At 45.8% G+C, this 17,686-nt stretch overlaps 1 protein-coding gene across 2 annotated transcripts in view; it reads left to right on the top strand.

Moving 5' to 3' along the window:
- The window catches only part of PLEKHG2 (pleckstrin homology and RhoGEF domain containing G2), a 718,440-nt gene that overhangs the window by 579,864 nt on the left and 120,890 nt on the right, over positions 1-17,686 (top strand). For both annotated transcript variants that reach the window (XM_069644246.1, XM_069644245.1), the window contains 2 exons: positions 7,798-7,899; positions 10,641-10,742. In XM_069644246.1, coding sequence (XP_069500347.1) covers positions 7,798-7,899; positions 10,641-10,742 — 204 coding nt within the window. The remainder of the gene's footprint in view (positions 1-7,797; positions 7,900-10,640; positions 10,743-17,686) is intronic.

Here is a 17,686-nt window from a genome sequence, read left to right as displayed (position 1 = left end):
TTGGAATAGGTGCACAAAACCTCTGGTGTTCCAGGATCCAAACTTAGTTGTTAGGGGCGAGTTTTCTAGTTGGCGTTAGCTTTGAGTTGTTTTATTCAGGGCCTTTGCGAGCCACCCCCAATTGTCCGTTGAGTCATGTTCGTTGTTTTCTAGTTCCCCTGTGCCATTTTTCTTGTTGAGAGCTTTGGTGCCAGCGACTGTGATTTGGATTTGTTCCACCGAGTCGTTTTGGACGTGTTCCACTTTTCTCAGGCCGCAGACGTTATTGGAGCACTGATTTCTGTTATGTTGGCCAGCCTCTTGCATTTTCTCAAGACTCTTCACTTCGTTACTTTTCTTCCAGAAGGATGAGACTGGCTGTAGATTTATAATTTTATTGAAATGACTTTTGTGGGTGTCTTCGTCGATTAGTTCCAGAGTGTCAAATCCGAGCGACAACAGCTCAGGTGTAGCATCCAAGATACTGTTGGTTATAATTTTTGATTTCAGATGTAGTATAACAAGGTCATTTTGACCTTCTCGTGGAAATTCCACTGTTTTGATGTCATACGATTGTATCGTTCTCAGACGCGGGACACAGTGGAGTAGTCGTAGAACATTGTTGCGATTCATGATCACGTCGTCTTGACTTTCTAGTCTTTCAATCTTTATTTTGTAGGTGGGTATGGGTGCTTTAATGCCTAATTGTTCAATTTGGTGGGGTATAATTCTTTTATAATCGCCAGGCACTTGTTTTGTTGCGGGAGCTTTGGTTGCCGAAGGTTCTTTTCCATAGCACTTATTTGGTGCAAATTTTCGAACGTCGTCATAAAGCTCCCGATTTTCGTTCTTGCGGTCTGATTCTATCAGGCTTTTGAGATTTTTTGTCTTCTGACAGTCTCTATCCTCGTTTTTCTTGAGCAGCCTTTCCCGTCTTTCTGTCAGAGTGAGGAAGATAGGACTGGCCTTCACCGGTGAGGCTTTTTCAATGTTTACATTCTTGGGGATCATTGTACAGGTTCCTTGTAACGTAGAACCTTGTGAGGGCAACAATGCAGGTGTTGATTTTTGTTCAGTGTTCCTATTTACTGTGTCTCGTAAAAGGTCATTTGAACTGGAAGGTGACCCAATTGAAGTCTTGGGATCGATTGGCACCAATTCGTCTGTGTCATCATACGTTGACATATTTATCAACTCGTTCAATAGGTCAGCTTCCTTGTCAGAATCCTCGCTTTTTTGATTAGCGTGCTCGCTTATTGCCTCCTTTTCTGTGATCTTTTTATTCGGGGTTAGATCCACAGATTTTGTGTTCTGGTTTACAATTACATTTACTGTTTTTATGTTGCGTAAGAACTTTCTGGAATTGTTTCCGCGTCGTGTGTTCTTGGTGCGTTGATTTTTTGTTTTTTTAATTTGAGGTTCCTTTCTAGTTTGGTTTGGATGTGTCCTCGTGGTCTGATTAGTATTTTAAGATCGCGAAGATTCCTTTATTTCTTTCAGTTTCAGTGTCGAGGTGCCCAGAGGGGCAATCTTGTAGTCTGGCACATTTCTCGATGTTAGTTGAGGTAGTCGGTGTTTGTGGATCAAGGGAGGCTGGATTTAGTGTCGATCTTGTTTTATCTAGGATTGTTTGAAAGCAAGGCTTGTTTAGTTGAGCCTGTGGGTGCGTGTTAGATGGAATAGCTTTTGATGTGTTATCATATACTTCAGGGTTACTTGTCTCCACCGATCTAGTGTCGACGTGTAAACAAGTCTGCTGTGTGGTGTCATCTTTGGTTAGATCTATTGGTGGAGGCAGGGGGCGAATCGCCCCTTGGTTTTCGATTATTGTGCTCTCGGATTGTTGCAGTGGAGAAGTTTGTTTATTCAAGTTGGGCTCCAGGTTGGTGCACGCCTGTAGACCCGTTTTGTTGTTCGTACATGTCAGCTCCTGAGAATCCAGACGGATGCTAAAGTGTTCATCGTTGGCAGACTGCGTTGGAGTTTTCCTTGTTTTTAAGAGGTTGAGTGCTTCTTTAGCGATTTCTGCCAGTACCTTTTTTTCCGATCCGTTGGATTTCCTTTGGTCCAGGAGAGTATTCAATTGAGCCTCAATTCTTTTATTGGAGTCTCGTTGCGCTTGATTTGTTAATGTGGTTTCCATGTCCAGACCTACCAGTTTTGAGTTGATCATTGCAACTAGTGTGGACAGGTCTCTGAGGTTCCCATCTACTTGCTCATACAGTTTTAAAAACGGAGCTATATATATTGCAAGAGAGGACATTACAAGCGGTTGTATTTCTTTCATAATGCAGCTGACTATATCAGAAGAAGACTCCGCATGTTTTTTTAGTGGGAGTTGAGGTATTCGAGGACTATGGCAACTTGGTTTGTTGAGCTGAGACTCTGAGTAAGAAGAGTCAGACGAAGATGACAGGAGAGGGGTAGGTGATTGTGCCATTTCTGAGAGGCCTCCGTGTCTAGATGGTGGAGTTGATGGTCTCATTAAGTTTTGTGTAGAGATCTTGGTACCTTTTCTCTGTGAACAAGGAAGGGTCGGAGATAGGCTGTGATCAATGCGCCTGCGTTTCCCATAGGCGTTTTTCCATTGTGTTACGGGCGGGGCTCCCAAGGTCTCCTTCATTACATCTACAATGTCTTCAATGGCCTCGGAGACGCTGGGCTCTGTGTTCAAGGTGACCAGTTTGTCTTTTGCTATGGCGCTTCATGCTTTATTTATTAGAGTGATGTCGTTTAGTATCTTGTTAACGACCTCCAGTGAGTTCCTCCTGTTGGATCCCGTAGCGATTGGCTCATTGATGCGAAGGGTCTCGATTATATCGTGATGTGCTTGGTGGAAGACCTCATCGTCTTTTGAGGCACCGACCCAGTCGTCCGTATGTCCCATTTTTTGTGTTGGGTACAGATGTTCTTCTCCGTTTGTTAGTGAGCTCCTCGGGGTGGGTGTGGAGGAATCATGTCTATTGATATGAGCTTTCCTTTGACGTTCCCATCTCAGTAGCCTGTGATAGAATGCTACATTCATCGTGGGTCGTGCCCTGGCTCCTGTCGCTTTGTAGAGTTGAATTGCAAGGAGAACCATTCTTGCCTGGCTCGGCATCACAGATATCGTTGTTCGATGGGACGCTTGAGAGGTCATTTTCTGGGTCTCCTTTTGTGTTAGAGGGAGTGAGACCTATCACAGCTGGGCAACTTGATATCCGATTGTGGCCCGCGTTCTGCAAACTTGTGGTGTGTCGCTGTTTATTGATCCTAACATTAGGAGTTTTTGGTAGTTCTTCTCTTGTTTGTGTATGATCTAGGTCTTTATCTAGATCTTGTCTATTTTCAGGCTCAGATGCTGATGATAGACGGCTTGTCTCCCCCGTGTAATCACCGTCGCAGTCTGACTTGCGTTCAGGTTTACGATAGATCGGCTGCGACCGTGGGGATTTACTTGAGGTGGCCAGTGAGTTCCATCTTCGTAACTGTGATCTTGTGTGTGGGTGTGTCAGGTTTTCCACATGTGGGCGACCAGCAGACGACATTTTGGATGATGCTGCTGAGTCCACGTTAAGTTTTCCAATATGGCCTTGTGTATCAGCCATTCTCTTTTGGTAAGAGTACCCTATACTTTGCAGATGTATAGTTAGGTCAGCTCAGTTTGTAAGTGTTCTCTGAGCTGTGGGGGATTAGGGATCTAAGGTATCTGGCCTCCTGCAACTCTCGGCAACACCCTACCCAGATGGTAAAATGTTTAAATCCAACGTTGTACGCTATTGCTTGTCGTTCGTTATTAAATAGAGTAGAGTGTTTGCTAAGGGTGCGGGGTTTGCTCACCTGGTTTGTCCGATGTACGGTGTACAGCCGATCTCCGAGCTCAACTCTGGATACAGTTACCCAGATGTTGTTTATCCGTCAATCTAGCGTTTGACCTGTGCACCTCCAGCGCCAAACAGCCGCACAACAGCCAGCGGCCTTTTCTCCTTCGGGCTTAACGCCGCAAGGGTGTGCTGGGCTCTGTTTTCTGTGCCTGGGTAGGTCAGGTGATCAGTCACGTGACGGAACAGCGCTCCGCCTCCTCCTGGAAGTGAGCGAGCAGGCGAGTTGGAAATACAAAATGCGCGAGTTCTTAGAACTCCCAGCGCACGTTGAAAAAAGACAGCAGCAGCAAGAAAGAAAGTGTCCTCTCCTCACGGGAATTGCACACATTGTTTCACATGAGCGCATGCAGCTTGTTCTCATGTGTGATGTGATTTGAAGATTTGAAATGCTACAAAAAAAAGCAAACTGGTTTGTGTGGCTTCAAGTAGACATTCTAGAAATAGACTAAGCCATTTAAAAAGAAAGGAAGCATACTTTGTGATCGAAAAATAGTCCATAGGTGCCCCTCTGCGAGAACGAACATGGCCCATTGACCTGTTCATTTGGAATGTACCCGCACGATATTCCGCAGCCACACTTTAGCTCACTGTACCTTTCACAGATGGGAAATATCCATTTGCTTATCAGACTTTGTCCCACCCACATGGGCAATTAAGCACAAAAACAAGAGTTCCAACAGCAACCCCATACACGTGTTTCATCCTTGTTGGGCCTCATCAGTGATCTGGAGTTGCTTCTGTGGGAGCTGCCCTTTGTTCTGGTGCTCTTTGCTGAGGGGACTGCAATGGGCAAGGGGTTACCCTGGCTGTTGGGTCTAAATAGGGCTGCAGGCCCAATCACTGCACTCTGGGGGGGCAAGATGGAGTAGAGCAGTCCTGGTCCCAAAAGGTGGTTTTGGCTTCCTCTGAAAGAAAGGCCAATCAAGGGCAGGGGAGGCAGGTCGGGTGGGAAAGAGGGAAGGGGAGAGGTCACACAAGAAAGCCAGGTAAGGCAGAGGACGTAGAAAAAGGAAAGCCAGAAGAAGGATGCAAACAGCAGGGAAAAAGCAGAAAAAAGGGGAAGCAGGGAGCACAGTGTGGGAAGGGGACACTCGCCTTGCAGGGGCTAGGACCTTCTATATACCATGGCCTTCTATAAACAAAGTGCCTGTCTTCTCTCTGCCAGGCGGATTAGGCATTTGGGGGATATAGCAAACTATTCGCTCTGCTAGGTCGGTAAGGCTTCCTAGCGTTATATTACCCAGCTCATTCAGCGAGGTTGTTCGACCTCCTGGTTATATAGTGTCCTGCTTGTTCTGCCAGGTGGTCAGGCTCCAAGGAAACTAGCGACCTGCTCACTCGGCCTGGTGGCTATGCCTCTTAGCAATGCAAAGCCCTGCTTGCTTCACTAGGTGGTAAGGTCCTGTAGGAATATAGTGGCTGGCACCTCACCTTCCTCCTGGCCTCTGTGCCTCTGGCACCTAAGCTGGTTCTGGTTTCCCAGCTGGTACTGGCTCCTTAGCAGTCTGGTCTCATAGCTCACCAGGCAATTCAGCTTTGCCTGCACTACCTATTCTATTTCATATAAACAGAGTGAACACTAGAGAATTTGGTGTTTGGTGTTCCTTTTACCAGGAATGTTATTTCTTGTTCCCTGTGATCTTTGGAGGCCCTAATCAGTGTTTCATGATGCGTAGGTAATGTGACTGACTGGAGTGAGAGAGGGGGAGTTTCTGCAATGTGGATTCTTGGATAAGTGAGGGGTGATTATTGTTGGTGTGTAAGTGAATAGCCGGGATGTGCCAGTCTTCATATTTGGTGGCTTGCTTCACCTGGTCCCTTGGGCTCAGTGGTGGTGGTTCCATTGAAATGAATGCAGTGTGTTCTTGCTGGGAATTAGAGTTGTACGAGAAGTGTTCTCCAGATTCACAGGCTCTGAGGAAGTTCTGTCCGAGGCTGCGGAAGATGATCACATTGACCTGACTAAACGTTGTCGAGTTCCTGCCTACCTTTTCTGAGCCCCCCAGGTTCTGCTTAAGGAGACGGTAAGGAGTGCACTGGGACAGGGCTAGAACGCCAAGCCGATCTCAGAGGACTTCATGAAGATCAATAGTGGCCAGAGAGGAGTCCTGTGGAGGTTATGGGAATAGAATAAAATGTGAACGAGAAGCATAATGACGTCTGCACGCAGCCAATCCAGCCAGCTGAAGTGCCTGATGACATGTGGCTTGTGATTAACACGGACCTTGGTTGTTGTGGATTGAGGTGGTGCCTGTTGAATCTGTGACCACATCTGAATTTGAGAATTTATGCACAGAATTTCCGGCAGAGCAGGAATGCCAAGGATTATAACAGGTAATGACAATGGGTTTATTTCATGTGAATTTCATATTGAAATGTCTATAGGACATTGTTTGCAAGGCTTTGCATTAATTACCATTAGGGGAACAGTTTGGTTAGGAGAGTCAATCGTCTTATTAAGGAAGCAGTACAATATGCTTTGATTGGAGAGTTGCTCTTGACAAGACGGAAAATGGGCAACGTGTAACACTGCATTCTGTGACACGGTGCACGCCACTTAAGCTAGTGTGAGGCACATCATCATGGTCGAAGTGGTATTCTTATTGGATGAGATCAAATGGCAGGGCGAGGGTTAACTTATGGAGTGAATTGGAGATTGTATTGTATTTTGTTATTTATATAGCGCGCTTTCCCCACTTGTGTGGCCTCAATGTGCTTTTTCCTTGGTTGAACACCCTTGGTGACCGTAGTCGATGTGGTTGGAAACTCTAGGGAGTTTAGCATAGGAGATGCATGTGTGCATGTTTGCCGTTCTAGGACTTGGGTGGCTGGCAAAGCTCGACTATGGTGATGGTGAAGATGAAACGGCACATGCACCTGGCATGGTCATGATGGCAGAATGACTGTGAGTTGATTGTCATAAATGGTGACGTGCCCCATTCCATTTGGGAATTATTAGTCTAGTGCTGTTTTTTGTTTTGCATTCTGTCATTTCTAGTCCTGGCCTTGCCCTATTCTAAAAGCAAAATTACAAGTTTCAGAAAGCAGAGAACATACTAGGACTGGATTAGCTCTCCCGAGTGCAATGGGGCGTGTTGACATATATGAACGTGAACGGCAAAAATGGGGGTGGTGGGACGTTGTGAGAGCATAAAATCCAAGTTCATAGAAAAGGTGTGTGTCTTCCCAATGCATGAAGGTGGATCGGGTGTAATGTTCATTTAGTTGATGGCTCCAAGTGGAGCATGGATGCATGCATGGGTGGATATGGTCATGGTGGGATGTGAAAAAGAGGAAAGTGTATGTGATGGAAGTGGGGGGGGTTGTTTAATTTTAAGGTCCCGAGGGGTGGGAATTGCAAGACAATTGTGCTGTCAGGTTTGTTAAAGGAAAACACCAACTACAAGTTCAAATTTTAAGTATGTTTAAGCAGTGTACATTTATTTTAATTTCTAGTTGCATTTGTCTCTGTGTTGCGTGCAATGGGAGTGGTGTGGTCCTTTCCACACAGCCCTTTAGCGTCTCACCGGGAGGCTGATGGAATGTGGCCATTATAAGCTTCTGCATATGGTCTTCAATACTGTCCCGGGTATGGAATCAACAGGAGAGGATTGGAAGGACTTCTTGCAAAGACCCGAGCATGGGCTGATTTTTAGAAAAAACATCCATTAATTGTTATGACACCTGCGTGTCTACTTCAGTAACCTTCAATGAACCCGGATACTCATCATTTCGCACAACATTGGCTTCAGTTTTAAAGCTATGTTTCTCAGAGTATCAGGACTGTCTGTTTTTTTCATGTTGCATTGGCTAATGGCTCCTGTTGTGTAGAAGAAAGGTTCCTCTTTGCTGCTCAGTAGCCTTCCTGTAAAGTGTGTGGAGGATCACATGATCATAGACTTGCTGTGCAGCCATGTCTAGCGTCCCACTGATCCCACTTTTGTCACTTCTCTAGACTCATCCGATATCCAGTTCAGCCCACAACTGCTAAAGAAAACCATCTCTTCACCAAGGCTCGATGACTCCAGGGGCTACGCGCAGGCCAGGAGGCAGTCAGGTAACGGGCTCTGGGCAAGGGTATACTGAGAGAGGACCAGCATCCTCTGGGCGGTGATGGGCAACCTATGGGCTTTCGGGTGTTTTGCCCTACAACTCCCGTCAGAATAGCAAGTGATCAGAAATCACAGGAGGCGTAGGTCAATACCCACAACTGCACTAGTTTTTGAAGATGGTGGCATTGCCCTATTGCCAACCACGAATAGTTCATTCCATGTCTGACTGACACTGGTGGTGCTTGGGAGTTACCAGCTGGTGCTTAGTAAAGAAGCACACACAGAAGTGATGGGTAATGCTAAGCTTCGCATGACACTTTTCAACCCGTGGCCCAACAATGGCTTCCAGGCTTTGTGGCTGCACAGCTTACCTGGTCCTGAAGCAGATGTGACACTCTAGGGAGAGATGTTTTCTCATCAAAGCACCAAATGTGTGCCAGTAAGACCAGGCTTCCTCAAGCGTCTCCAGTCCTTTTGTTCTGGGCAGATATTGCAAGTTGGCCAGTTGAAGGACCTGCAAGCTCTCTCCATGGCACTCTAAAGCATGCTAAAAACTAAAACGTGCTTCACAGAAAGTATAAAAGAAAGAAATGGTGAGGTGGAGAGGAAAGTGTGTTTCTATGAATATTTTAGAGTTTTGGAGGAAAAGCGTCAGTCAACTTTTTTGGGGAGGAAATCGGTTAATTCCATGCCCAAGCATGTGGCAGGTATGTAGGTCAAAATTATTCTATTCTTAAAATTGTGAGAATAAATGAATTTTGAAAATAATGTTATTACTTTGCTTGGTAAGAAAACAAGTACAATGTTCCTGTCTTTTCTCTTTTAAACCTGAGAACAAAACAGAAGATACAGTAGCGTTAGAATGTGCAAAATGCCCCAGTCTGGTCGCAAGGGCTGGAGAAAGCGAGACCTGGGAGGATAATGTTAAAATACCATCAGCCGGTTGAGGACTATTTTTCAGGCTCCACAGCTGAAAGTCATATTTTAGACACACTCCAAAATATGCAAGTGGTTGGATTTACGGCAAATATTTCGAATTTGTTTTGGCTTTTTCTAAACTTCAGAAAAGTCCAAAAAAGCTTAATTAAGCAGCACTCTCCAAGCGACTCGCCAAGTGTGTAGCAGTCCTGAACAATTCGCCTCCAAATTATTTTCTTGGAAGGTGCCATCTTGGTAAAGGGGTTTCAGAATGCGCAGGGAAACTGCACTTCAGCTCGGCCCACACTTTTGATGTAAGGGGGCAGAATGTGCCTGCGTGTCCCAGTGCAGGGTGGCTGCCTCTCACGCACAAACAATGTCTAAAGATACAGTGTTTCTTTTCATAAATGGGAATTTGCTTTTCTACTTCCGTTCCCTGCCTCTCTTATTGTCGTGCACAATGTCGCTCAGCACAACTTCACAGAGGGGCAACCAGATAACCCCACCCTTGGAAATCTGTCAACATCTGTCAAATTTGCAGATAAGGGCAACTGCCCAACAACAACAAAAAACACAGGAGATGAACAGCTGTGGGATTGTTAGCCTGAGTAGTGTGGGCTCCCTTTGCTGCCATTACCTGATCCCTACCTAAGCAGCAATAACATATCAGACCAATCTTGTTTGTGGAAAAATTATAGGCCGTAGGCATTTTATTTTCATACAGAAAATACATAACAACAAACCAATAACACAATCATTTGCTTTTGGGCACCTTGTGTCCAGTTTTGGAGTTGCCCAAGGCTTCTCCCGAGTCTTTGTTACCCTTGGGCCTCTGTTCCTGGGCACATGCCGCCTATGATTTTCTTGGACCGTGTACCGAAAGAAAGTACTCGGCGTTCCGGCTCCTGCCTACTTCCTCCTTCCTCCGTTCTCTTTGCAGGGTGGGTTGGGTGGCAAACGTTTCTCCTTCCCCCTTTTTCCAGGCCCTAGGAGCTTACCCGAGAGAGGTGAGCTCCTTACCTGGCTTGTGATTCCTCTTTCTTCCTGGGGTTACTTATACCCCTAACCCCTTTTGTTCTTCCCTTGGGGGCCGGGCTTACCCCGGCCCCCTGCTGTTACCCCTCGCACCTTCCCTACAGCTTTCGCGCTGTTTCACCCCCACCCCGCACCTAAACTCCCAGGCCCTCTATTGGCCCGTATTTCATACGGGGCATTCAGCAGCGACCACCATCCCTAGAAAGGACCCTTTTCAATTGTTTACATTGCCTGTTATTCATGCAGGTGTACTGGCTTGCACCCCAGCCAGCAACGTATTTACTGCGTTTTATTCCACTCACCATCTCCCTGAACTCTCCTCTCTGATTTATGCCCTCAGACTCTGGAACCTCCTTCCAGTCAACATTAGACTCGCCCACTGCTTCTCAATTTCTAGGAGAAATCCTAGACCCTCCTCTGCAAAGAATGGCACCTGCTTAACCCCCAGGTCCTCACCCCCTCCACTTCACACCTAGCCTGAGAGTGGGCTATCTGCTCCCTCCTGTTCCCTCCACTGGTTGCTTGCAGAGCTCTTGCTGCCAAACTGCCCGTCCCCCCTTGCCCATTGTTAGCTCCCCGATTCCTTGTATTGATCCCTTGTGATATGCTTTCCTCGCCCAATACTTCCTCTATGACTTGCAAATGCTACCTTGCTTCCCAAAGCTAGGTCTGTGCTCAGTTAATACCATAATAATAATTATAATAATCTTAAGCCGGTGAGTGTTCAGGAACTGCTCTACCCCTTTTGAGATGGCACCTGGGCTCACTGCAGCTCTATTGTGTGTTTTTGCAGAACCTCCACAGTACATGTACAGCCCTGAAAGAGGGAGAAAGAACTTCTCGATGCTCAACCTGGACAACGGCAGCAGTCATCGCCGCGGGCGCAGGCAGTCAGGTGAGTTATGGGGCGGAGACTAGGTTAATTGCCTGCATACTTGGTTGGAAAGAGATGTCTGTGTTCACACAGCTTCATGGCAAGACGCTTATTGGCAAAGCAAATTCTCTTACTGCATGGCAAAGCCTTTAAAGGGGGACCTTGCTTCAAAATCTCTCCATATTGCCTGATAATATCACCTGCATGCATTACATCTTGTGATATAGAGGGGTTTAGTGATGTATCCAGCATTGCACAGAATGTGTGCTTGAGCTAGCATTACCCTTGGGCATTGATTCCATGGAAGAGACAGTGTATTATAACAGCAGTGCTGTTTTCAATGCTGACCCTTTTTCCATCCCGTCACAACCTTTGCTTTGTAATCCTGTAGTATGGGTGTCCTTATGATCACATTTGCTCAATATTAAGTGCGTCCTCACAGTAGTGTTCAGCAGTTTCTACATTGATTTTGATGCTGCTCATCATTATCCGCTCTTCTTTATTTTGTTTTTATTTCTTAGCAAAATTTAAATAAGTCTACATCTACCTAATGGAAGGTGTGACAATTCACACAGTGTTGTTACTTCTCCCTAAGGGAGAGCCCTTTTCCATGAGGCTAGGGAGGTACTGCCGCTACCCAATAGTCCCCCTAGAGGTGGTTTAATGCGGGAGGACTACATGGGGAGGGACTCTGCCTCTGGGGACATGGACGTTCACCTGGGGTGCAGCTCATTGAATGTTGTCACTCCCCAACATTCTCTAGCCCTCCCCACTGTTGAGAACCATTTTATTGAAAGTAAACCTATGTATTGTTAGTAAACCTACGTATTGTTAGTAAACCTACGTATTGTTAGTAAACCTACGTATTGTTCGTAAACATATGTATTGTTTAACCCCAGAGATAAAGTTAAAGCCAAAAGTACTAGGATGAAAAGGAGCACAAGGGGACATGAAGGTCATTTGCTGTGCTAGTACTGGTACGAGGTGGCCCTGAGGAGGCATGAGGTTTAAGCGATCGACAGATACAAAGGACTTTTACAAACCACATGGGAGCAAGTGGAAACAAGGTATGAAAAGTAACAACAAACTATCAAATGTCAATCGCTGCTCTGTCACTACGTCTGGCAGCAGGTGTGAAGACTAACCAGCGCAAGAGATCCAATCGCCACCGAAGGACCATAGAGAAGAGCATGCCAGTGAAGTCCTCCACGTGGTCTGCAGGAGCTAACCCGGGCAGAAGACTGAGCATGAGAGCGGAGTCGCGGAATAGATGGGAGAAAGTACCATGCAGTACGAAGGAGCGGCTACAGTGAACCAGCAGAGTAGGAGATAAGACCTGGGGTCCCAGGAAGTCCCGGTGATGTACCATTATCCCACACAAGGTAACAAGAGGCACAGAGGGGACACAAGGATAAAGGGGAGGCTGGTTCACAAAGCTCTCTCTCGCCTCAGTAGTGGGTAGCCCGCTACTGGGTATAAATCAGAGAAGGGTCTGGGACCCAAAAGCAAATACTGAGAGTATTCGAGGAAACCTTCTTTGACACAGTGGGAAAGAGAACCACTGACCACCAGAGATGGGTCCTGGACCTCAAAGCAAATCCTGAGAGTATTAGAGGAAATCTTCCTCATCTCAGTGGTGATATGAGCCCATTGACCACCAGAGAAGGGTCTGGGACCCCAACAAAAGGGAACTGACCAAACATGGAGTTGTGTTAAAGACTGGCCTTGTTGTGAACTGTTGTGAACTGTGCCAAGCAATACCAGGAGAAGGGCGATCATTGAGGTTGGACTGCCATGTAAATTGGGTCTTCAATGTGGGATGAGACAAAGGGATTTGCTCTGAGGTCCATAGAAGAGATTTCCTCAAAATGTCCTCCTGTACATTTTACTCAACTGCGCAGTCCATTGTGATGAATCAGTGATGATTCCTCCCAGAAATCTAGTCTGGGACCCTTCTCATGTGGCTTGGGGAAAGGCAGACACTTCCTGATCCCGACCATGGGGGAGATGTACTGCGGGAGGATCACTTGGGGGGTGGGGGGGAACAGACCAGGAAGACTGGGAAAACCCCCTGTTTAACTTTTCCCATAATGCCACAATTTTGATGGCTGTTTGCCAAACTGCAGAAGTTAAAAGAAACCACTTTGCTGAAGGGGACTACAAGTCCGATAATCCCAGGAGTACTGGGATGAGGAAGAGGGCGGTAAGAGGCATGCAGTTGCAGTAGATGGGGAATTAAGCCTAACAGCCACACCTGAAGGAACCTGGGAGGCATGAAAGTCCCCCTCAGGTGCAGGAAATTGGAAGGGGCTGGAACTGTGACTGGAATGCAGGCTTTAGCAAGAAGGCACAAGGCTGGCCAACCAAGCAGAAGTGGGAGCACAACATGGATGCTGGAACGTGGAGACAGACAATTTCACCTGCCTGTTTTGAGAGGTTCCTGTTACCCCAAACTCTGAAGTGCAGAGACTGCGCAGCAGGAGTGCAGGAGAGTGGTCTTTCCCCATGTGAACCTGATTGCCTTGGTTGCCACGCATCAAACATGTTGGCGACTGAGGCGAGGGGCAGTTGTCAAGACGGTGGTATCCGCAGCGAGAGGGGCTCCATGAACGTGTGGCTGGACTGGAGACCCCTTCAAAGAGGAAGGGTGTGTGCCCCTAAAGAAGCTGGAAGCACTGCAAGTGTTAAAGAAGCCGTTGAGGGAAGCACAGTGTTCTGATACCTTGCGCAAGCATTGCTGGCAACATTATCCAGTTACCTATAAACTTACGTATGGTTTAAAGAAAGCAGAAGTTGTTTGTTGAAGCTGTAATACTGGAACAATGGAAATGTAGCTCTTGAATATAATATGAAAATCCTTGTACTCTCTAGAAAAGCAAATGCTGCTTAAACCCATTGTTGAACCCTTAAGACTGTTACTGTCTGAAGGAGTGGTTGCATGTGCGTAATTGTGATTCCTAAAGGAGGACTGATAGCTATCCTTCACTTTATATGGGAATACAATTTAATACTCATTTTTATACTCTGATAACGACATTAAGAAGTGGTCGCGTGTGCCTAAATGTGACTCCACAATTAAGACTGAACGCTAGTCTTTACTTTAACGCGGCATACCTTTCATATATAAGAGGTTAAAGTATATATATTATTGAAGTAGAGAACACACATTGCCCAAGCCAAGAGTCTCCCCATTGTAACAGTGAAACCTGCCTTTCTCTGAGTTAAAAAGCAATCAAACTGTTACTGTGAAGTTACTAACAGTGCAACCAGCCTAAGATACAAGTGTGCAAGCATTGCCTAAGGCTATGGAGTGCCACCAAGGCTTCTGGGTAATAGTTACTTGGGCTGATAGCTGGCAGAAAGGTGCAGGTAACATTGGGGAAGGGAAACTGCCTGCTTGTAAACACTATTTTGAAGTGGATACAACCTGTAGTGTGAGACACTGGAAGACAGAGAGAATTGAGTATTGAAGGCAAACCCAAGTGGTTCTTGAGGTAGACAGACAAGAGGCAAAGACGCTGCCCGTTTTGAAGAGAGATATTCAGAGGAAGAGTGCCTTGCCTACCTGACGGTGTTAAAGTATATCTTGTCAAAGCCTGTCTAGAAGTACAAAACACTGAAGCTGTAGTAGTAAATCTGGTTGTCAGTAGATGCAACACTCTATAGTAATCTAAATAATGTGGAGTACTGTGACAGCGGTGACTGTTCTCATGGTGAATCAAGTAGAAGTGAAGTTGTTGAAGAGGAAGCAGCAGCACAGAGAAGTTACCCAGTCAAATATATCATTGTGAATCCTAAAACTGTAACTAAGGAAATACTAACTGTTAACCAAGAACTACGTATCACTAACAGTTGTGGATATTGCATTTCTTTTTGAACAGTGTCAAAGTGACAAAGCATCATGACTGGCGTTACCATGGGTACTGTTTGGTGGAAGTGGAAAGTGGATATTTCACCAAGCAGAATAGATGTGCTGTCATTGGAACTTTAGTTAACAAAACTTTACTTTGACTTTGAAACATTAAGAACTGATTTGAGACAATTCTTTCTTTGGTTGAACATTAGCAGAAATCACATTGAATCCCGCGGAAGGAAAATTACCCAGGATATGATAAGGTTATTCAGAAACTGTTAATGTTGTTCATGTCATGTTGCCATATATTTTCTTTGTGTATTTGTTGCTTAGTGCGAGAGCTAATTATACTGTTAGTGTTTTCCCTTAGCCTTGGGTAGGCAGGGAAATACTCAGCAGAGTGGAGATATTGAGGCATTTCTGATCTCATTTCCTTTGAGATTAAAAAGGCATGTATATCCGAATGGATTTCACATCGAGAAAACTCCAACTACTGTGGATCTCAAAATGATGTCTTGGAATACCAGGGGACACAACCACTGAACAAAAGCAGGAGACCTGGGTGACTTCGACATTATAACGCGACAAGAAACGTGGCTCCTCGACACTCCAGCAATAGACGGCTTCTCGGTAGTGGTCTCGCCAGCAACTAAAGGACGACTGATCCGCCTTTCGGCTGGACTCTTAGTGGCGGTCTGATCAGGCTCTGATCTCTCAATTCAAAAACACCTTGCATCCACCCAGAGCCACTTGGCAGTACTAGTGAAGTGGGAGCGCCCTGCCGCTCGCTTCCAACCCACGACAACCTCCTGACTTGCTACAATTACAACCTATTGTAACCCTCAGGCCATCTCGGACAAGAAATTCCTAAACTTCATTGAAACAGAGATCGACGGAATTATTGCAGGCCAGGACGAACCTCTAATAATAATTAGTGGAGACTTGAACACTAAATGTCCAAGGCAAGTTTCAACCACCAATCCACCACGCCATAAACTCCAGGCAGAATCTCGCTGACAATTATGGCAATCGCTCATGGACTCCAGAAATCCCCATAACATCAAGCAGTCTCTGCCCCCAGCTCGCCATATTCCGACATGGGAAAGAGGCGCACAAAAAGGAACAATTGACTATATTTTCACATCTGAAGCAATGCTTAGCATGATTACATCCTTTGAGGTCATACGGGCCGAGGCCAGCGATCACAACATCCTTAAAATCGTGTGGCCCACTGAGAGCAGTCCGAGACTCCAAATGCCCAAAGAAATTGAATCAACGGAGCAAGGAAACCTCAGCAGACAGCAGAAAGAATCAGAGAACTTTAAAAAAACGACGCCACTCAACTCTCTAGGAAGGAGAGAGGGTTCACATCCCTAACTGACTACCAACCTCTATTACTACCGTACTATTCAAACCTGCAGAAATAACCAAGGGAAAATCAACAACCCCTTCATGATTATGACAAGGAGCTGGTAATGAAACGACGAAACTTGAGGAAATTTAAGAGACAGGCTGCAAATGCCAATTCCGATTGTCTGAAGAAAGCTTAGCAAGATGAACAAAAAGGTACAAATCCTGGTTAAGATTCCATCGATGTTCTCTCTACCAGCAATACTCATAGGAAATGATGAGAAAGCTAGCAGACAAAAACTCCGGAGCATTTTGGCAATTGATCAAAAAGATTGGCTGCGCGTCGACTCTCATGGCGATAAACAGCATCTCGGAGGAAAGCTGGAAATCCCATTTCATCAGCATATTTCAGCCCCCCCCTGCCGAAGACGATCACCATTCAAGAGGACCCCGAAATAACCAGCTGGGAAGATTTCTCAAATAAAGACGACATCGAGACGGCCATAAGGAGATTAAAATCCTCCAGAGCTCCAGGCCCAGACGGAATCACCAACATAGACCTGAAAAATCACCCGGCAGAATGGGCCACATTCATCAGCCAAGTTTTTAAAAACTGCTGCCTTTCAAGATCGATTCCAGGGTCCTGGACCTCTTCCGTGGTCGCTCCAATTCACAAAAAAGGAGATAGGGCGGACCCTGGCAACTACTGCCCCATCGCGCTGCTGGACACGATCGGAAAGATCTATGGCTCATTTCTCTTAAGAAGTTTCCAAAAACGGGCAAAAACCTCTCCATGCACTGACCCCTTCCAAGCAGGGTTTATGAAAAACCCTGGTACGACAGTCAACATTATGATACTTAGTATCATAAAAAACAAACTTATGACTGGGACCGAGAAGGTGTTCTTGGCTTTCATAGATCTCACTCAAGCATTTGACCAAATAGACAGAGAGATGTTATGGTCTAGATTGGAACACTGGAACTGAGAGAAATCCTTGACCCAATCAAGGCCCTGCACACCGCGACTACCATGAGAATCAAGTTAAACCAAAAAGGTCTGCTGTCGGAGGAAATTCCAACGCACAGAGGGGTAAAGCGGGGGTGCCCTCTTGCCCCGGCCCTGTTTACTTCGTTTTTGGGCGACTACAATGAGGACGACAACCTCATAAGATCCTTCCTGCCCAAAATTGGTCCAACAGCAGTGTCTTGCTTACTCTTTGCTGATGATGTTATTCTCCTAGATCAGACTGCAATTGGCCTTCAAAGACAACTGAACAACTTGGCGAAATATATATCAAAAAAGAACTTGGAGATAAAGAAAAAACAAAAATCTTGATTCTAGATAAACCATCAAAAAAGAAGGCAAAGCCCCTGCGCTGGAACATTGAAAACTCAAATATTGAAGTAGTTAAAGACTTTAAATACTTGGGTGTAATGGTGGACAGCTCAAAAGGCGCGAAAACTATACAAAAACACCTGTGGGAAAAGACGCAACAACTTACCATGCAGGCACGTATAATAGACAGGAAATACGCCCGTTTATCGCTGTTACCAGTACTAAAGTTCTATATGGAAAAAGTTGTGCCGAGTCTGGTGTACGGAGGTGAAGCAATGCCAACAATCCCCTCGACAATATGGCAAAAACTGGAGGGTTACTTTTGGCACAAGGTCCTCCAATTTCCAAACTCAACTTCCATTTTGGCAATTAGAAGAGAATTGGGTTTACTCTCTCTGAAAGCAGCAAACAAAGCTGGAGAAATGG

The sequence above is a fragment of the Ambystoma mexicanum genome, chromosome 2p, assembly GCF_040938575.1.
Source record: "Ambystoma mexicanum isolate Mex_15411 chromosome 2p, UKY_AmexF1_1, whole genome shotgun sequence".
NCBI lineage: Eukaryota > Metazoa > Chordata > Amphibia > Caudata > Ambystomatidae > Ambystoma > Ambystoma mexicanum.
This window is presented reverse-complemented; position numbering and strand designations above follow the sequence as displayed.